At 42.4% G+C, this 25,093-nt stretch overlaps 1 protein-coding gene across 1 annotated transcript in view; it reads right to left on the bottom strand.

Annotated features, from left to right (window-relative positions):
• Positions 1 to 25,093, bottom strand: part of exoc6b (exocyst complex component 6B) — a 113,074-nt gene that overhangs the window by 48,767 nt on the left and 39,214 nt on the right. Inside the window, exons 9-18 of the mRNA XM_074699123.1 lie at positions 22,227 to 22,310; positions 21,959 to 22,005; positions 17,273 to 17,393; positions 17,122 to 17,193; positions 16,535 to 16,632; positions 15,608 to 15,713; positions 15,260 to 15,369; positions 8,678 to 8,789; positions 6,766 to 6,900; positions 6,493 to 6,681 (exon numbers count right to left, since the gene is read on the bottom strand). Of these exons, the coding sequence (XP_074555224.1) occupies positions 6,493 to 6,681; positions 6,766 to 6,900; positions 8,678 to 8,789; positions 15,260 to 15,369; positions 15,608 to 15,713; positions 16,535 to 16,632; positions 17,122 to 17,193; positions 17,273 to 17,393; positions 21,959 to 22,005; positions 22,227 to 22,310 (1,074 nt within the window). The remainder of the gene's footprint in view (positions 1 to 6,492; positions 6,682 to 6,765; positions 6,901 to 8,677; positions 8,790 to 15,259; positions 15,370 to 15,607; positions 15,714 to 16,534; positions 16,633 to 17,121; positions 17,194 to 17,272; positions 17,394 to 21,958; positions 22,006 to 22,226; positions 22,311 to 25,093) is intronic.

Genomic DNA, 25,093 nt, shown 5'->3' with positions numbered 1-25,093 from the left:
GATCAGTCAGGGTTTGTAAACACCACTCCATTATCTGAACCAGAATACTCACCGGTAAGGTGGCATGTTCGATTGGCGTTCCACGAGGTAAAAAAACAAAACAAAAATAAAATAAAAACAAAACAAAACAAAAACAAGCAAACCGGTGAATTGTTGGAGTTGAAGACACAGAAGCTGAAGTTAAATGAAACCTTCCTCCACCTCTGTGTGGAGTATTTGATGCACGTAGGCCCCTGAGATGAAGCTAATCTGGCTTTATCTGAAGCTCCATGGAGAACTGGCTAAGTCCTGGACTCTCTGAGCAGGAAGCTGCCGCCAAAACCTCCTCAGAGCACGGCAGAAAAGTGATCAAGGAGCTTAAGAGGCATAAAATTGGAACGCTATGGTCAGAGGAGGGTCTGTGGTTATTTTCACTCTGGAGGCCTTTTCTGATCCATCTTTAAATGTGAGCTCCATTCGATTAGAAGTATTCAGCTCACACTGAACTGTGAGCAGTATTATTAGCTCCTGGATAAAGAAACATTTTCCTCTCCTGCCAGATCCAGGTCCATGTGTGTGTGAAGTTGTTGAAGCAACGTGAGCCAGCTGAGCTCGCTAAGTGCACGTCTGCTTCCAACAAGTAACATTTAGAGCTGTTAAAACAACCACATAAGCACAAACACACACAGACAGAGCACGCCGTGTTGTTGCAGGAATGCTGCTGTGTCATGGTGAGCCTTCGTTTGACGAAGCGAATGTGTGTGTGAGTGTGTGTGCGCAGGGTTTCAGGGCGCTTACGGATACTTGCATAACATCCCGGATTTCTACAGTCATAAAACTTTGAAACAATCAACTTCTTCTGGGATTCTTGGTGGGTGTCCAGTGGACGTCTACAACCTCAAATCTCTTCTGGAGCATCCCCAGTTTGCTGTTTTCTCTTCAAATGAAGCTAAACTGATATCATTACGTGACTGTATCTCAAATTAGAGCAGAAAATTTCCAAAGAGATAACTTAAAGTATATATTGTCTCTCTCTTCTAAAGTTAAAGTTGCACCAGTAACACAAAGAAGAGGTCACACTAGTTGTTTCCTTGATTAAAGATGCTGTGAGGAGGATCTGTTTGGAGTGGATTGCAGGAGGTGGATCAACAACTACCATTATCTGCAGGTTGAAACCAGGGACTTTGTAAATGGAGTCTGGTGGCTTTGAAAAGAGAACACAAACTTTTGTTTATAGCAAACTAAAATACCTTTTTGAGAATCTTTTTCATGATGTTGTCGGTAACTGCGAACCTATCAGTGACATTATCAACCAGCCTCTGATGGAGTAACATCAACTGGCCCAATCTGAAGATGCCAAGTCAACTTGAGATGAAAACTTACTTTGCTTTCTGTTTGCATAAACTTTAAATTATAACATGCACATGTAATTTGGCATGCATGCAATAATAGACTTATCGAAAGTGTTGGGAAGAAAGGCATTGAAACTAACGCCAAAACTAACGCCATAACTTTTTTCCAGTAACAGGTAATTTAATTACTATTTCAAACATTTTAACGACGTTACCGACAGTGAAATGAGGAGCGTTACTATGTGTCCAACCTGGCTCGCTCAGCCAGCAACAAGAGAGGAGCTGCAGATAAAATGTGGGGAAAAGCGTCAGACACACAAAAACTGATAAGAACAATCATGATGAGACGTCTTTAACAAAGAGCTGATGCTAAAGTCAACTTTTCAGCTACAAATATCACACAGCTTCCTGTGTGTGTCTGTGTAACCTACAGTCAGAGAGGATCTCCTGCAGCGTCTTTGGATCGAACCAACTCCTGGGGGAGGGGGGGTGCTTGAACGCAAGGCACAAGCAGACGACTTGTTTTGACTTGAAAAAATATCAGAGATGACAGAAACAGACTTAAATAGAGGGGTTAATCTGGAGACATTACAAGTTGGGAGTGGAGCCAGATAACAGGGTTAAAAAGCAGAAGGACCCCTCCAAAATCAGGAGAGTTGGCAGGTCTATCTGACCTGGATCACTCAGCCAGACTCAGGACAGGAGCTGCAGATACTAATTTAATGACTTTTTTGAGAAAGTAACAAGTAACTATAACTAACTACTTTTTTAAAGTAAGACACTGCTTATCAAAGTAAAATTACGACACAAAATACCAATGCATGTGTGTTTTAGTGGTTTGATGATTGTCATTTTGCAATTTCAAGTCCTGATGTCATGGAACTTGTAGATTTTCTTGAGTTTGCATGTTGCAAAATTAACCCTAGAGTTCTTCAATTCTTTTAAAAAACTTTTACCCAAAAACTTTTTACACAAATCAGCTGTTGATGTTTTTTTTTTTTCTCACAGTGCACCTGAACAATCGAGTTAGACAAGCAACTGGAGTTGAAGGCGGACTAGATTTGGTTCAATCCTCTTCTGATCTGCTGCGGTGACTTTTCTTGTTTTGATTTTAAAAAATGAAGTTATGCATATGAGGTTTCAGCAGGTTTTGGTTTCAGGAAAGGTCAACATTCATGAAAAGGTAGTTACTTCCACTAGTAGTACCAGCAGAGCGATAGCTGAGGAACCAGCAGGGATACCAGCAGAGGTATCAGGAGCAGTAATGGTGCTTTTATTGACTGCATCAGTATTATCTGATCCATTCTGCTCTTTAATGTGATCCCCCTTTCTTCAGAGGGTCATACCACCCAGCTTTTTAGATCCATAGCATCTGATCTACTTAAGAGGCCCTGCACAGTGTGTAAGAGTGTGTTTGTGTGGATGTGTGTGTGTGAAAGTGTGTTAAAGTATGAGTGTGTGTGACAGGGTCATGTCCGGGGCTCTTGGGGGTGTAAGAAAAGCTTCTTAGAAGTGCTGGAAAACACTTAGCTCGACCACCTTGTGTGTGTGGCCTTCTGGCCTTGTGACCCACTATGACCAAATCTGTAGGCCCAATCATCTTACACTGAACTCTGTGTGTATGTGTGTGCGCGCGTATGTGTGTTTGGTGTCGCCAGCTTTATGAGACCTGTCTGAGGCTTAATCTCATCTTAGGAAGGAGTGGGAACATGAATCATGTGTGTTTTTAAAGTCTACATAAAAACTGGAGGGAGGAAATGTTCCATGAAGAGTTCATGGAAAAACTGATAACTGATCTGACAACTGATCTCAAGCTTTCCTGTTACAGATCAGTTGTCAGATTAGTTTAAATAAAACACTAAGGGGGTTTTGTCAATGAAAATATACTTAGCTATCACTGACTGTGCATCCAAAGGGTTTGAAGCTCCCCCTGCTGGAATAACGGTTGAACTATCAAATTAAAAACATGTAAGATACGTTTTTTATTATTATTATTTTTATGGTTACTTCTTAACAGACTGATTCATGTCTAAGTGTGTTTTTATTTTTAATTATTTTTTTTTTTAAGTTATTTTTTTATTTTACTTTGTAAAAGCTGAAATAGCATAACATATGGTAGCAAATTGGAATGGAATGGAGTGGGGCGTAATGTGTCAAAACATAACTTAGCTTCATTAAACTGAGCAGAAAAAAAGAAAGTAAAATAAAGAAATGACATGATGTTATGTAATGAAATTTGATGTAACATGATAGGATTAAACATAACACAATATAACTTAGCGTAATCTAACATAATAGAATGGAATGAAAAGTACTAAATATACTGCTTTCTAACAGCATAAGGTTAAGTAACATATTGTATTGAAACATAACGAATCAGAGTGGCATGGAGGAGAATTTAACATAGTGTAGAATAATGTATCATACTGTGACTCATCGTACTGTAAAATATATTAATGTATCGTAGCATACCGTACAGTCTCACATCGTACTGTAACATATCATACTGCAACACATCTTACTGTAACATACTGAACCCTAATGTATTGTACTGTAATACTTTGAACTGTAACGTACCCTACTGTATCCAAACAAATTGTAACAAATCATAACATATTGTTATGTAACATACTGTAACAAATCATAACATATTGTAATGTGGCATGTCAAACTGCAATGTACCCAACTGTGATGTAATGTTGCATTTTCTAATGTATCCAACTGTTATTGTAACATATCATAATGTAATGAAACATATTGTTCTATAATGTGTCGTACTGTAATGTACCACACTGTAACGTATCATACTGTCTCGTACCGTGAAACATATAGTGCCGAAACATACCCTACTATATTGTATCAAACTGTAACATATTATAGTGTACCATTGAGTGACGTACAGCATATTGTAAGATATTGTAATGTATTGTAACATACTGTCCTGTACCGTCTGGTACTCTAATGCAACGTACTGTATTGTATCATACTGTTACTGTAACAATGGTACCGTACTATAGCTTACTGTAGTGTTTTGTACTGTGATGTACTGTACTTAACGTGTCATAACTAGGGCTGCACGATTATCCCAATCGCAATCACAATGTCAGCACATGCAATTACGTAATCGCAACAGAGGATATCGCAATCGCAATGTCAGCACATGCAATTCAGATTTTTCTCCATGATAACCAAGCAAGTCTGTAGACTCATCATGACACAACTTTTTTTATTAAATCGCAAGCACAATCACAATCGCAATATTGTCTACCTAATCGCAAATCGCACCTTTTCCCCAAATTGTGCAGCACTAGTCATAACATATCTTACTGTGCGGTACTTTAGGGTACCATGCTGTACCATACCGTACCATACTTAAAAGTACCATAACGTGTCACAACATACCGTGGTGGAACGTAACATCAAGTATCGTACTGTAGCATAACTAATGTAAGGCACAAAGAGTAATGTAACAAAGTTATGGGGTGATGAAGTGTTACAAATTGCAGCGTTACTTACCTAACCATATCATATTGGAACACATCACATCATCACATAATATAATGGAGTGGAGTGAAACAGAACTTAACATAATGTAACGTAGCATAAAAGAACACAATACAGAAAACGCGTTGTTTTGTAAAGTTAAGCACATAATATAATGAACTTTAAGTCAGGGGGTAAATGATTGGAAGTTAATATAACCAAAGTTTCACTCCATTCTAGGGATGCACGATATTGGATTTTTGCCGATATTCGATATGCCAATATATCAAAACCCCTTTTGGCCAATACCGATAATCACAAGTTTGTTCGTTTTTTTCACTGTAAAGAAAGCTAAGTCTATCCTGTACTGGAATTTATATGTTACTCTAATTGTGACGGTCTTATTTGTTTGAGAAACACACATAAAACAAGACAAAAAACATTTGATTTTAGCATAAATAAAAAAAATGTATTATTTTTTTCAAACTAAAGACATTCAGTATTGAAATACAGAAGAATAATTTCTTTAGATCACGTGAACTTTAAATGTACAATGCATTTTTAAACATAACCAAGTTGCATTGATTATTTTAGAGCTACTGTAACAACCTGGTGACAGACACAGAGCTCTGCAGTGCAAATAAATGAAGTGCTACATTTTATTTAAGGAGCTTATTTTTCAGATGGAAAATAATAATAATCCTAACTGAATAGCACCTTATCGGCTATGCTTATCGGCAGAAATTTTCATATCCGTCGATACCGATAAATGTGTTTTTAAGCTTTTATCAGCTGATACCGATATTGTGCCGATAATATCGTGCATCCCTACTCCATTCATTAAACAGAATAGAACAGAACAGAGCGTGTATTTTCATCATGTAGAATACTGAACATAAATTTGACTGTTCGATTCTTTGTACCAGAGTTAGCTTAAAGCTAATCTTCCTCTGGTAGGTCACAGTTTAAACACCACGTTATTATAAGACATCATTAACACAGGAATAATGGACGAGTGTATCAAATGTATATAATCCTGAATATTAGTGAAGTGAGCTGGTGCAGACGAATGACCTCTCACTCACGCTGGTTTGTATAGCAGGTTAAGTAGAGGAGTTGTTGAACGTGCTAATGCTGGTTCAGACAGCTGTTTTTCTTTCTGATAGCATCACGAGGAGAGTTCATTATTTTAATAGTCTACACCCTGTCGTCTCCTCCATACAGTCCACTGTGCAGCGTATAATGTCATTAGAGTCGGGCTGTAGAGTCAATAGCCTGAGCTGAATAATCCGGTGCTGCTGACCTGACCAGCTCACCCTTTAATCAGCTTAACAGGCCCCATGTTAACGATCTAACCCGTAACAAGCCCAAACTCGAACCGACTAAAGCAGATTGTCCAGCCCTGTGATGTCTCACGCTAACATGCAGAGAGACTGGTGAGGGAGCTTATATAACACACACACACACAAACACACACACTTATACAGGTATGTACACAATCACAGTTCACAAACTCCAGGCAGGGCATAGGAACATGAGTGAGTGCTCATATTCGATGATGGCTGATGGATTTACTTCTGTAGTTTCAAACTTGATGAATGAACCTCCCACTCACAGGCTGCAGGGGTGTGTGTTTTGTATACTCTGGTGCATGTGTTGCCCGTAGGTGTGTACTCACAGGCAGGTTGGTGAAGACGCTGAAGGTGCTCCTCAGAAAGGCAATCAAGTCAATCAGGTAGTCACTAGTGTCCTGAGTCCCGCCTCCCTGCACTGGGGCCATCCAATCATAATCAGCCAGCTGCAGGAACTGGTCGATCTTTGCGTTCAGGCTGGTGTAGATCTCTGCCTCAGCCGCGTGACGAGCGTCCTGCAGGGCCGATAAAACAATGAAGCAGGCACAGTGGCCAAACAGAGGGAGAGGGTGCAGAGAAATGGTTTGCTTCGTGTTTACCTTGAAGGTGGAGGTCCCATACAGCTTGGTGGCGTTTACTGTGTCAGGCGGGACGTTTGTGATGTTTGAGATGAACTCCTCAAGAAAGTGGCAGCTCTGTTCCAGGTGGGTGGTGTTGATGATCACCTGCACCAACTGGAGGCAAACAGAAGGGGTAATAATCTTTCTGTTTTTGGAATTTACCTCCATTACCTACCTTATATCTGAAGCTTATGAGGTGCCGGCATAGCCAAGCAGTTTAGGTTGTACCTTATCAAAGATAAGGCAAGCTGGGTTTGGGTCCAACCTGTGGCACCTTTCCCACTAGTAATTCCCCAACATTGGCCTGTTTCCTGTTCTATCCACTGTCCTGTCTTCTCCATTTAAAGGTGTAAAAAGCCCAAAATATAACTTATGAGTCAAAACTTTTGTAGTCTGAAACTATTACCGTATTTTCCACACTACAAGTCGCTTCAGAATATAGGGCGCACCTTCAATGACTGGCCTATTTGAAAACTGTTTTCATACATAGGGCGCACTGCATTATAAGGCGCATAGAGTAGAAGCTATAGTAGTGGCTGGGGTTGCGTTATGCATCCACTAGATGGAGCTGCGCTAAAGGGAATGTCAACAAAACAGTCAATAAGTCAGTCAAACTCAGGCTACATCCACACGGAGCTGCACATTTTCCTATCCAACTATTTTCTGTGCTGTTTTCAAAAAAATTGCGCCATAAAGACAAAGCCGTTTCTGCCGTCCACAAAAGCCGTTTCCAGAGATCAGTTCACATGTCAGACCTTTAGGGGGGCGCTGTATTGCTCTAACAATAAACAAGAGAAGAAGCCCGGGCCAGCCTGTGAGCTAATGTTAGCACTTAGCAGAATTCCTCTTTACAGGTTTTATCTGTGCTTACCGCTGTTCCTCCGACAACGCCCCCTGACTACAGTAGTCATGATTAATCAATATCAATCCATATATGAGGCACATCGGATTATAAGGCGTACTGTCGGCTTTAGAGAAAACTGAAGGCTTTTAGGTGCGCCTTATAGTGTGGAAAATACGGTATTTAACTTTATTTTATTAAATCAGAGCAAATAAAGGAATCACGCTAAAAAAAGCACATTTCGTATCCTAAACTAATTTTTCCTGTTCATTAACAAAGACTGGGCTCTAAACTCAATTAAAAAAGTTCCTTTAAGTTTTTTTCTGCAGCATCAAAGTGCATTTCAACCAGTTTGAAAAATAAAAAGAAAACTTGGCTTTGTTGAGATTTTTTTTTTTTTGGCTGATATTAAGTCCTAGTTAATGAGATTAACGTTAAAGTAATGAGATGAAAAAATTAAATTATGCAATAAAGTCGTATAATTATGAGATAAAAAGTTGAAATATAGAAAAAGAGATCTAATTTTGAGATTAAGTCAAAACTAAGAGATAAGAACTTATACTAATGGGATTAAAAGTCAAAATTTTGGGATAAAAAATTGAAATTTTGAGACTTAAAGGCAGAGTTAGGAGATTAAAGTCAGAATAAGATTTCGAAATATTCATGATTGAGAAATAAAAACTCATTGCTTTCTGTTAAAAAAACAAAGTCATTAAATAATAAAGCTAAAGCTAATTATGAGATAAAATGTCAAAATGCTGAGAAAAAAGTCTACTCATGAGATTTAAACTTAAAGTTATGAGATATAAAGTTGAAATATGAAATGAAAACTCGTAATTTTCAGTAAAAAGTAAAAAGTTGAATTGATGGGATAATAAAGCTACTATTTTGAAATAAAGACTAATTAACTGGCAGAAATGGCCTTCCATACTGCAGGGTTTGAAGAGTTTAAAGTGAATAAATTTAGTTGAAAAGTGTTGAGGATGACCACACTAAACATTTAAGTTTCTCTTAAATGGTGTGAACTTTATCATCCTGTTCCCCGAATACCTCAGCCAGCCCCACGTTCTTCTTCTTGATGGCGTACTGCAGACAGTTACTGAGGGTCCTGGTCAACAGCAGGTTTGTGGACTTACGGATCATATCGTCAACCTCCGTGGAGCTGGGAACACAAACATACACAAAGAGTACGGCGTGGAGTGAGCGTGTGTGTTAAAACCATCACTCCCATTTCTCACAGACAGGCGCTCCGTCTGAAGCCAGAAGCAACAGTTTAAGTTCATTTCTCTGTCTGCATATCTCCATTTGGAAAGTGGAAATGTCAGCCAATTCAAATGAGCACATTAGCATGTCTGAGCTGTCAGGCTCATTAGGAGTCTTTAATTTTCCCTGATAATACTTAGAGTAATTTACGGGGAATTGTGCTGTTTTCTGACTTGGACCTCGTGGATAACGGGGTGAAAAGTCTGAGATGGATTTCTACAGCCGACTGGAATGGAGAGGAAAGGCACCCGATCCAAATATGCCTGCAAAAAGTGTTTTTTTATTAACAAGAACAAATTCAAAGAGGATGAACACACACATTCACACATCAGCAGAGAGTCAGAGGAGGTCGAACACGGCCGAGATAACAGAAACAGAAACAAAGCCATCACTTTCCCTCGCTGCGGGACCATGAAGAGGAATCTGCCTTTTTTCCAGCGGACTGTGGGTAACAAACACATTCCAACCAAATCAGCAAATTATCTGTGACTGGAATTCAACCTAAACACACACACACACACACACACACACACACACACACACACACACACACACAAACACACACACTGTGTCGCCTAAAAGAGAGCGAAAGTTTGAATTTCAAACTCTGAGGAATCCTAAAAACGTTCCTACAATTTGGGAGCAAAGGGGGGAAAAATTCCTGGAGCAGCAGAAGTGCGGAGTGGACAGAAAAATGATGTGTGTGTGTGTGTTCAGAGAAGCAACTCAGAAGGCATACACACACACACACACTTGAACAAATATAGACACACCGCAGAATTCAGATTGAATTTCATGATATTTTCGCTGCCATCAGTCACAATAAACGCACGGCGGTTGATGCTGTCAGGAGGAGGCCAGATGCCTTTAAGTGCAGCCGTGTTTACAGCGCAGGGCAGAAATGACAGAAACATGTGGAGATATTTTCAAAATACACCCACAAAGAACAACAGTGGGGGGTGAAACACACACTGCAAACACACACTCTGTCCTGAAAGAGTGAGACAACAGAAATCAACCGGAGTCATCAATTTATCAGCCAAGTGGGCTTTCATGTGTGGTTGCTGCGAGTGCGTCTGCATGGCTGGGTCTAAATGTGTGTACAATGGCATGCAAATATAGCTGCGCTCCTATTTCTCCTTCACCCTCAAATGGCTCCTTAGCACGACTCTCTACATCATTTGTCATGGAAACAGCACTTCTGACACTAAATATCGCTGCGGTTCCGCTCCCCGGCCGCCCGCTGACTGAAATAAACTGACGTGACTGAAACATGATGAAAGAGAGTGAGGGAGTTCAGGGCAGTAGCACAAAATAACACGGCTGTGTTTGCAGAGGACGACCAGTCCAGCTGGTTTAAAAACGGGACTTTGGAGATAACTGGAAGCTGAGATCAGAATGCGACAACACTGAGGAAGTACATCGCTTTGGTTCATACACATCATGTTAAAGCAAAATAACCTGAAACCTCAAACAGCTACATGCTGCTCAGTTAAGATTGAAATCACTAATGATCTTCTCTTGGCAGATGATTACAGACTTTTAATAATCCTAATCCTCCTGGACCTCAGTGCAGCCTTTGACACAACTTCTCACTCCACTCTCATTGACAGACTTGCTTCTCTTTGTTTTACACATACCCCCCACTTGGTTTAAATCATACATCTATAGTTGCACTCAGTTTGTTCAAATCGAAATTTAAGATCAGCTCATCCCACTCACCACTGGCGTTCCCCCAGGGCTCTGTCCTGGGCCCCTCCTCTTCTACCTCCTACCTCTCTGTCACACCTTTCGGAAATTTGGAATTCACTTTCACTGCTACGCCGATGACACCCAGCTCTACCTCTCCTTCAAGCCTAACTCCATCCTGCCACCCTCGTCCTTCTCCAACTGCCTCACTTAAGTTAAATCCTGGTTCACTCACAACTTTCTAAAACGGAACAGTAACAAAACCAAAGTCCTCGTTGTTGGCTCCAAACAAACTCTGGCAAAGTCTCCCAACTTTTCAATAACCATTGACAACCCCATAGTCCCTCCTTCCCCCATAGTAAAGAGCCTGGGTATCATCTTTGACAGGACTGTACCCTTCAAAGCTCAAGTTAATAATATTACTCAGTCACCTTTTTAACATCAGCTGTCTCTGCCTGTCTCACACCCATCAGCATTGCCATCCTCATCAATACCCTGGTCACCTCCTGTTAAGACTTCTGCAGTTACCTTCTTTCTGGTCTACCACTCAAGCATCTCCATAAATTCCAACTGGTCCGAAACCCAGCTGCCCGGGTCATCACTAGAACCCCTTCTGAAAATCACATCACTCCTCTTGTTCACTAACTTCACTGGCTACCAATCAAATACAGAACTGAGTCTGACTATAACATTACCCTTCGCACCTTCAAGGCTCTCAATAACCTCGCACCTACATACCTTTCTGATCCCCTTCACACCTATACACCCTCCAGGACTCTCCGATCTTCCTCCTCCGTGCTCCTCTCTTCACCTCGTGCCCGCCTATCTTCAATGGGGTCCCGAGCTTTCAGCCGTGCTGCCCCCCATCTCTCTCCCTCAAACCGTCCAGGACATTACCTGTCTCTCCACCTTAAATTCACACCTTAAAACTCTTTTTTTTGTTTAGCTCTTTATGTTTGACCATGCCATCCTCACTTCTGCTCTGTGTTGTTTTTATTAAACTGATCGTGTCCTCTTTTCTATGAACCTATACCTTTGCTATGTAAGGTGACCTTCAGTATCATAAAAAGCGCCCATAATTAAAATTATCAGTATTATTGTTACTACAGAAGTCTTTTGCAGTTCCTCGAGTGTCCACCAGTAGCACAACAAATAAAAGCACAATCACCTGTTCATTTCTGATACAGAGATATGAAGACTATCGCCAACAGGAGTCGTACTGAAAATGTTGGATTACACCTAGCTTTGTCAAAGGTAAGGTGAAGTAAAGAGGCAGGTGCACACCTGCCAGTCAAGTCAGGCATGCCCTTATATGGGCAAAACTCACAAGTTTAATGACTTCCTATAGAGTGTGCTGATAGAGAAACGACCCATCGGACCCAGAAAGATCGGCTTTTAGAATGAGTGTGTATGTGGTTTCTGCAGACAGATTCTGACTTTTATTCGTTCTTATTTAACCTTAACTTGACCTTCATGTTACCAGGTAGAACAGTTCAAGAATGAGTTCTCATTTACAAACATGACCTGGCCAAGAGGCGCCAACAGGAACACACACACTCAATAACTTCTATTCAGACACTGAGTGACATCCCTGAGGCTACGATCAGGCTAAGATGAACGTTCTTACGAAGGCTGAATGAGACCGTAAACTAAACCCTGTTCTCTGAAATGATCTACACAACCTTCTTCATCAACAGACGTTTCACTCTGAACCCAGATTGAATAAATTCATAGTCTTCATATAACAATGCGATGCTTGTGTTCAAAGTGTGCTGCATGTTTTCACTCCTGTGAGAGCTTCAGCATCATGCCAACTGCATGAAGAAACCCGATCCCAGTGATATATGGGAACTTGGAGCTCGACTTCATCAAACAGGCTTTATAGAAGCTTGGCCCAGCGTGGGCTGAGGCTGGATCCCTGCTGGTGTCTGTGATTGAACAGCACGCCATGCAGTTTGATTCTGAATCGCTCGATTCTCCTCAATCAGACAGAAATCTGTGCCAAGAGGAGTTTTCTCTTTTATCCATACTTGTCTGTGTTTTGTTTCCAGTCCTTAGCCCAAACAGGCTGACGGAGCCCGTATGCTCTTTCTCAGAAACACCTTGTTTCATATCCACAGTTCGACACATTCACACCCACAATTCTCTAACCCGGGACCAAAATGTGGGGTTGAGCTCAGTGTGGTTCACGGGCATCCACGGGCAGATCCAGAGACTGCTGGTTAGCGTGTTCTCTCTGAGTCAGGAATCAAACCAGCACATTTCTGAAGCCTGTTGTTCTTCTCCTGGTTGATATCTCTCCCACTAATCTTTGTGCCATCATCACCTCGATTTATGATTCTCCTGAGGAGGATTCAGGCAGAACCAGCGCTCCGATCTTTTCCAAACCTTCAGAAATATCTCTGCTTCTGCAGCCACGCTTGCTCAACAACAGGCCACTGTCTGCCAAAGTTTAGACGATTTACAGTACGGCTAGATGTGAATTACAGGATGAACGCTTTTTTAAAGAAGGCTTAAAAAGTTAAAAGACGGAAAAGAGACAAATGTTTCCAAGCTACCTCAAAGTGTTCCTATGATCTTAGAAAACGTCCTGTTCCTTTAACTCTTCCATGTAGGAAACTCATTGCTTTGCATGTAACACATCTGCACCGACACAAATCACCAGAGCTGGAAAACTAAAGCACATGATCCAGATTCAAAGTCGGGGTTTACTCTCTTTCCGCCGAATCAGAATTATAAACAGAGGTGAAGGTCGAAGGTCAGAAGGATCAATGACCACAATCCCGCTCCACCATCAGGTCTGCTTCCGCACCGGAGCATCTGTGTGCGTTTGAAGCGGGCAGGATGGCGGTAACCAGATAGCGGGGTGTGTGCAGGACCGTAAAAATCAAGCCAGGTCGAATAATGGGAGTCATTACTCTGATTGAGAAGAGCGATTAGTGCTGTCTGGTCCAGAGGAGACCAAAGAGGAACTGTTACACACAAAAAAACATCTGTCTGGAAACTGGTTGGTCAGACAGAGGATTTCACAGACCTTTTAGTAATTCAATTAAAGAGACAGAAGCAGAGGAGACGTTTCAGAAAGCTCCCTGAATCAGGACTTCACTTCACTCACAACTGGACAGAAATCTACTGGTTTTTAAGTTTCTACCGTGACAGATGGAGAAGCTGGGATGGATTCTGTTGGTCTGGATCTGAACTGACCATTTGAAAGACTAAAGTCACTTCAGATCCAAATGAAACATCTTCTGGGTGCAGCTCCATGAAGGCTTAATAAAGGCTTCAGTCAGATCAGACAGGTAGCTCTGCAGAGAGAGAGGTAACTGCTGTTCCTGGCCTCATAAAGGATTCAGAAAGGTTTTCACTCTCACAGAGCTTTCTTTAGTGTTGTCATAAAGTTCAATCATGATCTGAGCATGTCAAAGAGCTGAAATCTGCTTCTGCTCTCCACACTTTTCAAACCATCACAGCCTGAGCTTCACCAGCAGGATGAAACAATCTGTAAGAGAGGCTCTCCCACTTTTTATACCTTATAGTCATTAAGACTCCAGAATGTGAAAAACAGGGCCTGTGGTCAACATGAAGGCGTTTCAACATGGCTTCTCCAGGTGATCAGAGAGGCTGTTTCCAGGAGGATTTAAAGTTAGGCCTCAGCTCTCTGACTTCCTGTGCCTCATCTTTAAACACATTTAACCAGGAAACAAACACTTCACAGGAAGAAGACAAAGATGAGGATGAAGAAGAAGAAGAAAAGGGTGAAGAAGGTGACAAAAAGAAGGAGAACAAAGGAGGATAACATGACATAAACAAGGAAGGAGGAAAAAAAAAAGCTGGCAAAGAAGGTGACAAAGAAGGAAATAGGGGAGGTGTCAAAAAAGGAAAGGAAGACAAAGATGAAGATGAAAAAGAAGAAAAAGGTGAAGAAGGTGAAAGAGGGGTACAAAGAAGGAAAAGAAGGAGGTGACAAAGATAATGACAAAGAAAGGAACTAAGAAGGTGACAAAACAAAAGAGGTGATAAAGAAGGAAAGAAGGGGACTAATAAAGTGAGAAGGTGACAAAGAAAGTAACAAAGAAGGAGAAAAAGGGACAAATAAGGAGACAAGCGACACAGAAGGAATGACAGAAAATGAGAAAAAGGGACAAAGAAAGAAGGGGACAAAGAAGGGGACTAAAAGGGAAAGAAGGGGACAAATAAGGAGACAAAGGAGGTGACAGGGAGTGACCAAGAAGGAGAAAAGGCACAAAGAAAGTCACACAGAGCGATAGAAGGGGACAAAGAAGGTTAGGAAGGTGAAGAAGTGGAAGGTGACAGTAAGAAGTAAAAGAACAAGGGAAGATCAAAAGGGGAAAAAAAGTTCTGAAAGGTTAAATGGAAAAGAAAGTAGAGGAAGTAAAAAAAGATGACTAAGAGGAAGGTTGAGGCAACAAAGAGGGTAAAGAAGAAGATATGAAAAGGAAGTGACAAAGATGAAAAATGTGAAGAAGAAGAAGAAGAAGAAGAAGAAGAAGAAAAAGAAGAAGAAGAAGAAAAAGAAGAAGGCAATAATGCAGTGGAGAAATAAGAATTGGTGGCATAGAAAGAAGAGAAGAAAAGAAGAGGATGAAGAGTGTAAAGACTGAGAATAAGTGAAAAATCAGACTGAGTCAGAGGAGGAGACCAGCTAACAGCTGTTTGTACCTGAGATGCAGGTCTTCAGAGTACTTCAGACAGGCATAGATGAACTCTTTGAGCTGGCTGTAGACTTTGGGCACAAACTCTGAGAACGGGAGCTTCTTGGGGAAAGGAAGCTGAGGACGACAGACAGGAGGGGAGGACAGAGGAGGACAGAGGAGGATAGATGGGGACAGAGGGGGACAGAGGGTGACAGATGGGGACATTGAGGGACAGGACACAATGGGCAGAGACCAGTGAGAATCAGACGTCAACACTGAATGTTTGGTGAAATAAACCCTGGACACAAGTCTTCTGACAGGTTTAAAACTTTCATTGTGTTCATTCATCTCTGATTCTTTAAACCATCTCTACCTTTTCCAGTTCGGGATCTTGCAGGGGAAACTGGGAGGTGTAGTGTCTGAACTCCTCCTCTGTGGAGACCGGGATGGGACTGTAGTTGTCCTGATCCAGCACCTGTCTGTGGAGAGAATTGGTCACAGGTAAGTTTCTGACTCAGAGTCTGTCATTGTCCCTCTTCTCTCTCACACACTCACTCACACTCACTCACACACAACACACACACACACACACACACACACACACACACACACACACACACACACACACACACACACACACACACACACACACACACACACACACACACACACACACATAAATAAACAATCATCCCACTGGGGGTCATTCTGAAGCTTGAGGTTTTTGAGCCCTCCCCTCGTTGGCGCTCCAACGTTTCGGACGTTCCAGCGTTCCATGGAGAGGCCGTGAACCGGAGAGCGCTCCCTCTCCAACAATACAACACAACATTCCTGTGGCTTCCCCAGAGTGTGTGTGTGTTTATGTGTGTGTGTGTGTGTTTATGTGTGTGTGTGAAGCAGTGAGAGGGAGCGTGTGTTTGTTTGCCTGCTCAGGCTTTAAGTCCCTCTGGTGTCATTGGACAAAGCGATGGTGAAACAATGGCATGTAAAAGCCCAAACATACACACACACACACACACACACACACACACACACACACACACACGCACACACACACACGCACACGGTCTTGTAAGGGTAGTGCCCATTCTTAAGGGCAAAGAATGTTCAGGAAAACTTGTTTTAAAGCACTTCCTCTCTCTGGCTGCTCGTAAAACTTCAAAACCAGGACGAGGAAGTTTCCCACAAACTGGCTTTGCCCTCCTGACCCTCTGACTCTGAGGTGGACGCTCGGGGCAGCACGCACTCGCCAACACTCGCTGACACAGGCCCAAACGCGCACACGGTCTGTGGTCCATACCTGAAGGTGAGGTTCCACCTCTTGAGCAGGATCTCTCCGTACTGCTCCCTCATCTCCAGCAGCATGTCGAAGAGCTGGGACACGGGGAAACCGTAACCCTGCAGGAGCACACAGCAGAGAGACAGGGTCAGGGTCCAGATGAGAGCTGAGGGTGAGACATGACCTGTGCACCATAACGTGTATGAGTGGTCTCACACTCTTCAAGAGTAAATTCAGACGCTCTCTGTCACCTCATCACTTCACCTGACTGACCCCCCTCCACCTCCTGCTGCCCACATCCCGTCCGTCACTCTCACTCTATTCAGGATGAACATATGAAGAGCAATCTGACGTCTCATGATCAACCCCGATTTCTAAAAGAAAGACTCTTTCTTCAGAGACTGGCAGACATCCATGTTTAGAGCACAGAACACGCTTTGAATGAGCTTCACGAGCTTCACAAGCCTCTGGGGTCAAATAGCTCAAAGCCTAACATGAAATCTGCCAAAATATCTGAACAGGGGAGCGTAAAAAAGGAGACAGAGGACTGACTTTGACTTAAAGTGATGTTAACAAGAGCTCAGGGCAGAGATCCATCACACACATACCTGCAGCGTGTCAGCAAAGAGGACAATGAGGTTCTTCAGATCCAGCACCAGGTCCGGGTTGTCACAGTACGACTGAGGAGGCAGAGCAGTGTGTGAGAGGGGTTCATGTCTGTGTGAGGAGTGTGTGTTTACATCAGCTGTGTGTTCTTACAGAGTGTGTTCTCAGGGCGGCGACGATTTTAGACAAGGCAAGCTCCCAGAGCTCCTCCACGTACGCTCTGTTCACCAATCCCTGTGTGGTGTGAAGGACGTGGTCCTCCACCACGAAGAAGCTGGACCACAGAGAGGAAGAGGGTTAAAGTCAGCACACATACAGCACACACTGTCAAAATCCTCAACTATGGTCCTAAAACTACAACTTTGGAGTTTTTACTCCAGGTCAAACCATTCCTCCTTGAGATGTCAACACTTTCCAAAGACCCGGCGTGGCTGAGTGCAAATCCCAACTGTAAGTCTTTCCTTTGGGTTCCCAAATAATGAACACAAGAACTCATAAAGAAATACTTTCATTTGTTTGTCAAGAGTGGAAAACTGGGAGTTTGACTCCCTTTAAATTGTTGTTTTAGTCTAGTTTCATTTTTGTTAAAGCTGTAGCCTGTTAATCCTGTCATTTTAATTCAAACAAATAAGAAAAATAAATGCTATTTATTCTAGTGTGAGCTTGCATAAGTCAGTGCCCTGGTCGGGGCACCCCAGGCTAAAAAGTCTGGACCCGCCCCTGCCTGTCAGTGTATCTTGTTGCAGGTTCGTAAAAGTCAAACACCTTCTCAGTCATGTCTGACCAAGCAGCACGCTGCCTCGTCTCCATCCTGCATGCTCATCAGGTTAATTGGTCCCTCTAACTGACAGGTGTGAATGAGTGAATGGTTGTCTGTCTGTCTCTGTGTCAGCCCTGCGATTGACTGGCAACCAGTCCAGGGTGTACCCCGCCTCTCACCCAATGACAGCTGGGATAGGCTCCAGCCACCCCGGGCCCTGAACAGGATAAGTGGTTCAGAAAATGAATGAATGAATGAAGATCCGTCCATATCACCAAGAAAAGGCGTTTTCTTCTGTAGAGTGGGGGTGTTTTGAGAGAAACAGATGTATATTTCTTGACTTTCTAAATCTAAAAATGATCAGAGTATGATCTTTGAAGAGCAGCTGCAACTTTTCCCAATCAATGTAATTTATTTATTGCCCAGGCCTAACTTAACTCTTTAAAAAAAACTTCTCTTACCAGCATTTTTACCACCTTCTCTCATCAGTGTGACAGCATGTCAGCTTTTATCATCTGATTCTCTAAGACGTGCGGCCCTTCCTCTCACAAAGTTTGACCCTTTTTTCTCTCAGATTGATCTCAACCTTTTCTTGAAAATTTGCAGCTTATTAAAAAGATAAAAGTTAAAAAAAATACTACCTGCTTCATTTATAAGATCCCCAACAAGTTTCTTACAGAGTTGTGACTTGTTTCTCGTGGACTTAAGGAATCATTTTTAAAACTGACTTTTGTCTTTTTTTTCTTTCCAATCCAGAACATTATGCTCAGAAATGTGCAACTTTATTCTCACACACATTTTGTGACTTTATTCTGAAAATTTCACTTTTTTTTCTTACCAATTGACAACACACTGAAAAAAATGCTTACTTCCTCTTTAAATAGAAATGGCAATTCATTCTGAACAATCTTTAACTTTCTCTTAGAACCTTTGACTTGTTTCTCTTAAATTAAGGACTTCTTTTTACCCTCAAATTTGCAACTTTTTCCTCACCCATCTGAGACCTGATTTCAAAAACCTGCCAAATTTTAACCACCTCACTGTTCTCACTTTTTACAAACAAATCTAGAAGGTATTCCTTAACAAAAGCTCACCTGATTTCTCACAAGTTTTAAGCATTTTATTCTCAAAGATTCTCAAACTCTTCTTCACAGATTTGTGACTTGTTTCCAATCAGTTTGGATCTTTATTTTTAAAATAACTGCTTATTTTTTCAGACTTTCGTCTCACAATATTGAAGACTTTTTTCTCATGAATCCGGGGCTTGATGCTCCAAAATGTGCAACTTAACTCTCACACATTTGTCACATCATTCCTTGACTTTTGCATCTTTTTTTAGTCCCAAATGTTTGACCCTTGTCTTACAAATTCATAGCTTGATCTTAAAAAGGGGGTGTCTCTGAACTTGGAATAATGCTCTTCTGTTTTCTTTTTGCCATAATCTGCCGTCATAGATGTCTGACGCCTCAGATAAAAGATTATATTCTTTAGGCATGTTTCTATTATTACTTTTGCAGGTCATGATTTCTTTTTTTGTTTTTCAACCTTCAGATCTCATCATGTCTTTACTCCATCTTATTTTGCAAGGGTTAAACAACTCTTCACCAGAGATTAAGTCGAACAAACTGTATCTTTGTGCTCTCACAACCAGCGTGCACAAAAATAACATTTTAGCTTCCCTACAACCGTAAATCAATCCAGATTAAAAACTCTCCTCCATCTGCAGCGGGTAAATACAGTCTGAGGCAAGGAGTGAGGGAAGAGTGACTAGGGCAGTTAGAAGGAACAAAAGGAGACGAAGGGTTTAATTATTAAAGGACAGACAGACGGACGAACGGAGAGGAAAGAGAGAATGATTGGAGGGACAGATTGATGAATGGGAAATACAGGGAAGAACAGACGAGTGGATGGCAGAGAAAGACAGGATGGCACTTTCCAAAGGTTGGAATGGGAATAACAGACCTGAGGGTGTGTGTGAGTGTGTGTGAGTGTGTGTGTGTGTGTGTGTGTGTGTGTGTGTGTGTGTGTGTGTGTCCGTGTGAGTGTGTTTATAGAAGTGTCTCCTGGACTCAGACAGACAGAAGGAATAACAGCAATAAGCCAACCACTGTCACACACACTTTATCAATCCTCACTGCCCTCTGTGTGTGTGTGTTTGTAATGTGTGTATGTCTGTGTGGTGTGTGTATGTGTGGGTAGGGAGAGAATTGGATGGAGTGATGGATGAGAGGAAAAGTAAAATGAGAGGAAGGGTGAGTTTGTCCAGAGAGGGAAGAAAAGGGATGGAAAAGAACAACAGTGGGAGGGAAGGAGAGATGAGGAGACGTCAAACAGTCAGAAGTCACTCTGAGGAAATGAAACGAGGTGTCACTAAATGCTCAACGCTCACTCACTCAGGCCTTCCCTGCCAAGGTACACAACAGACAGACGGACAGATGGACAAACAGACTGACTGATTAATGGATGTAAGGGTAAGGAGGGGAGGACTGGGGGAAAAGGATGAAAGGAATGATGGGCGTTAAATAGCAAGACCCATTCTTGTTTTTTTGTTACAGTACGTCCAATGTACCGAGTTGATTTCATCTCTTCCTGTTGACACTGTGACAAAAACCACTTCCTAACAGCATCAGCAGATAACATGGAAGATAATCTAATGGTACGTGGAGCGCAGAAACCTTCAGACTGGGGGTTAACAGCTGACCAGTCACCAGTCAAGACAAGAAGACCAGAGGGATGTTAAAACACACAAAGAGCTGAAGACAACTTAAAACATGAACAGAAAAGTTACAGGGAGACGACCTTATACTGGGGAAAGGGGAACAATAAAACACTAATGTTTAGACTTAAACATGACAGAAAAGGATCAGTCTAACATCAGTGTGATCTGTAAGACATCTGATAGAGTCCGTGCCAGGAAAGTGTCCCCTAACAGCTGACCCAGACCAAGTGGTTAAGTGCTGCTACCTCACAGTAAGGTCATCAGTTCCAATCCCTGCTTGGGCAAAGTGGGCCTTTCTGTGGAGTTGGCATGTGTGCTTCCTCCCACAGTCCAGAGACATACCCATTTTGTTCAGTGGTGACCCCACCCCGTAGGCTCCGGCCACCCATGACCCTGACCAGGCTGGGTTACCCTTTCTGCACTAATGTGTTGAGCGGAAGTGAAATGTGAAGAATAAGCACAAGAGAACACACAACAGCTGTTTTCAAACTGAAGGGGGCGGTATATCACACACGCACATTCACCACAGAACTAAACTAGAGAAGAAGAAGTTGTTTGCACTGTTTAGGGGGGTGCAAGGTTGCTGAAATGACGTCATTTGTCTGCTCATAACTGCACGAATCTCACTAACGCATCAAGCACATATCAAGCTTCAGGTCTCGAAGGAGGATGGAGTTTAGACCTATGAATACATAGACTACCAGGTTAATCAGCTACCAGCTACTGTTCTCTCCCTAAGGTTTCTGAGAAGACTGACTTTAGTTTATGGATATCAAGTCAGATCACATAGAGGGTTAGTCCCCCTGGGTCTGAAGATGCAGAACATTTGGCTTTTTCTTGATCTTGAAGTGAAGACAGTTCAACCACATTGAGATTGAAGCTGTTCAGTTTAGCTAACGCTGCAAAAGTCGATGTTCTCCTCACCTCGTGACATTTTATAACTACAAGGACACTTTTGAAGAACTAAATTTGACCACATGGTTTGAACATTTTCCTCAATATTCCCAACAATCTTGACCATAGACTATAAATGGACGTAGTCTCAGTGACATCACCCATCTGTTTCTCACTGGTTCTTTTGAACCAGGCTGTAAATGTGTTGTTAAAGGCTTCACGTTTTCAGACCACGGCCTGATTTAGCAGTTTGAGCCAGTGTGGCCTTGGCTGTGTCTTCTACAGCACTCCGTATGACAGCCACCTTCTCTGCACAGAGAACAAAGCCCTCTGAGCTCTGCTGGTGTTTCAGTGATTTTAGATTTCAATCAGCAGAGCTCACTCTGTCCGGAAGCTGGAGCCAGACTCATAAAGTCTCAGGAATCAGAAAGATGTACACAGAAAGCTGTTTTAAAAAAAGACTTACCCAACAATCTGATTGAAGTACCTCCTGTATCCTTCCAGGGTTTCATGCTACAGGTGCCAAGAAGGGACAAACAAACAGAGAGAAGACAGAACAGGATCTTACAGACTCGGATGTTTGGATGCATCAGTAACTTCATTAGACATCCCTGTTAAAGACTGAACTGGTTGATGAGCTCTTTGGATTAAGTTTGTGGGTGTGTTATGGGAGTGTGCAGGTGTGGTTAGGAGAGTGTGTGACACACAGACAGAGTGAGGGTGCAGGATCATACCATGTTAGAGTGCGGCTGCAGCACGAGCCGAGCCTGTTTCCTCCTCTGCTTTCTGTAGTAGTTCTCAAACACGTCACGCAAACCCTAAAACACAAACCAAGCACAGGTGAGAGAGTGAAAGCTGTTGGCCTCGTGTTTCTACAGTCAGGGGATGAGAGGATGAGCCCAGTGAGCTATGAAAACAGACATTAGACATTAGAGTGCTAGATATTTTACTTGTTTGTCATTTTGATGGACAGGGTCGTAAAAATTCCGTCATACTGAACAATGATCCCTCAGTTAAAAAAATCGATGGTGAGACCAGTTAGACATCATGAATTATATATTTTAGCATGTCATCACAAATACAACTTGTAACATTAATTATGCAGGGCAGTCATATTACTTATTGGGCACAAAGAGAAAATAATCAAAAAAAAGAATAATGATACCGTCCCTGTCGTCAAGCTTTGTAAAAGTGAAAAAAAAATCGCTCTCACAGTGGATTATGCTTTTCAGATAAAACTGAAAAAACTCAGAACTGTTTTCCTGATAAGTTTCAAGTCAAGCTTTTTGTCAGCTTTTTTGAATTCCAGATTACCAGAGCTCACTTTTCTCCTGGGGTTGTTGGTCTTAAAGAGGATGCTGGTTTTGGCATGATACAGGTCATGAAGCAGGAGAGCGGCAGAGGAGATCAGCATCAGATTTGATGTCTTTGTCTCAGACAGCCGACTTCTGGCGTCTGTTTGGATTTTATGGAGACTGAAGCCTTGTTCTGCTGCTACACTACAGACACTACAAACATTTCACCCAGGAAAGTCATGAACAATCCACTGGAATGGACAGCATGGCTCTGCCATTTAGCTTTGTATGGTTTTGAAGCCCAAATACCCCTGTCAGAGGAGCCGCTATTGTGCAGCCAGAGTCTGCTCAGTGAAGGCAATGAAGGACTCAGAGAGAATCTGAGTGAAGCCTGGTGACAAATCTTTCTTTTTCTTTGGAGAGTCTAATCTCTTCTTGGCTCGCCCTCCTGACATATTTTGCAACACAGCCAAATAATATCTTCATTTTACCACAACGATCATATGTGAGAAACATTTCTCCCAGGTGTTTTTATTTTTTAAAGTTTGACCGCAGCCCATCTGGAATGACTGGAGAGACAGAGTTTTTGACTTATACTGCAGCCAGCCACCAGGGGGAGCAGTTTTTGGGGCCACCTCACTTTGAGCTCACCTAAATGACATTTTTTTACAGTCTATGAGTTTGATTTACAAGAAAGGTGGTTTCAGAATTATAGTGGTGTCAGCAACAACCCGTGACAACAACATGACAACACAACACCTAATTAATTCTGCATACTCGCCACCAACTGGACAGGGGGTCGACTGCAGGTGCTGTATGTAATAAATGAATGGTTGATTGTGACAATGAAAGTGATGGACTGGATCACTTTTTCTAATCCATCAAAATGAAGGGCAAACTTCATATTTTTCTGTCATTGCTCAAAAAATTCCCTCAAAGATGGAGAACAATCGGTTAACGTGACCTCTGGGTCAGAGCTGCTGAATGATGGGAAAGGCGGGATGAGATCACATGTGGTAAGGACTCTGGTTTGGGTTGGCGTCGCTGGTCAGACTTCAAAACTTGAACTCACACACAGAATCAGAAACACAGCAGCGCTCCTATCTTTCCTTCCATTACACAGACATCTGTGTGAGAGAAACCCTCCAAAAAGTCCAGACCAGGACCCAGAGTCCTCAGATAAGAGGCCAAGAGTGGACGATAACCCGTACCTACAGAGCAGACCTCCTCCAAAGCACACACTGAGTATCTACACGGCTCATATCTGCACCACAGACGTCAGGGAGGTCCAGAGACATCGTGTCGTTTAACAAACACATCTTTGTGCTCCTTAATGCAACACACACACGCACACACACACCGGCTACATAGATTTTCAGTATTAAATTTGTTAAAGAATCTGTGGGAGACTTCATCAGCTGTTTTCACGTCTTTTTCCTCTCCTCTCTCTGCTCAGTCCGTCCGACCTGCAGCTCATGTTTACACTCATCACAGCTCCAACAATTTCTTAACACAGAGCCCTACATGTGTGTGGAACAAAGGAGTATTGTTCAGGAACCGGGCTGGAAAATCCTGGACTTTAAACATGGACGAAAAAAGTGATAGAGAGAAAGAGGGAAAATGAGAGGATGGATGGATAGATGGAGGGATGGATGGAGGGGAAAGGGTTGGAGAAAGTGGAGGTCTTGATTGCAAATGGGATTTCAAATCCAGGTTTACTAGAAAAATAAATTAAGCTGTTACGAGCGCGTGCCTGCTCAAGAACGGCTCCACGGTGCGTCCAAGTGTGTGTGTGTGTGTGTGTGTGTGTGTGTGTGTGTGTGTGTGTGTGTGTGTGTGTGTGTGTGTGTGTGTGTGTGTGTGTGTGTGTGTTCTTCAGTTTCCAGTCAACGCCTCAAGCCAGTTCAGAGATTGCTCCTCTGACGGTAAATCTGCGTCCCTGCCCAATGAGCTGTCGATCAGACCCAAGCTACACCACCGCCGTGATGGATTCAACTGTTACAGTTGTGTGTGTGTGTATGTGTGTGTGTGTGTGTGTGTGTGTGTGTGTGTGTGTGTGTGTGTGTGTGTGTGTGTGTGTGTGTGTGTGTGTGTGTGTGTGTGTGTGTGTGTGTGTGAGAGAGTGTATGTGTGAGAGACCTTAGAGGTGAAGAGGTCAGACCTTTCAACACCTCCCTCTCCTCTTCCTGTTTTTGCCCCTTCCACCTCCTCCTGACCTCCCTCTCTTCTTATCGCTCTGAGGCTTATTCACTCTCTTGCCCCAGCTTCCTGTTGCACCTCTGCTCCCCTTTGACCTTCTCCTGTCC

The sequence above is a fragment of the Halichoeres trimaculatus genome, unplaced genomic scaffold (genome assembly GCF_033239565.1).
Source record: "Halichoeres trimaculatus isolate MK-OKI-2021-1 unplaced genomic scaffold, fHalTri1.1 fHalTri1_scaffold_22, whole genome shotgun sequence".
In the NCBI taxonomy this organism is placed as follows: domain Eukaryota; kingdom Metazoa; phylum Chordata; class Actinopteri; order Labriformes; family Labridae; genus Halichoeres; species Halichoeres trimaculatus.
The sequence above is the reverse complement of the archived record's forward strand: the minus strand, read 5'-3'. Positions and strand labels throughout refer to the sequence as shown.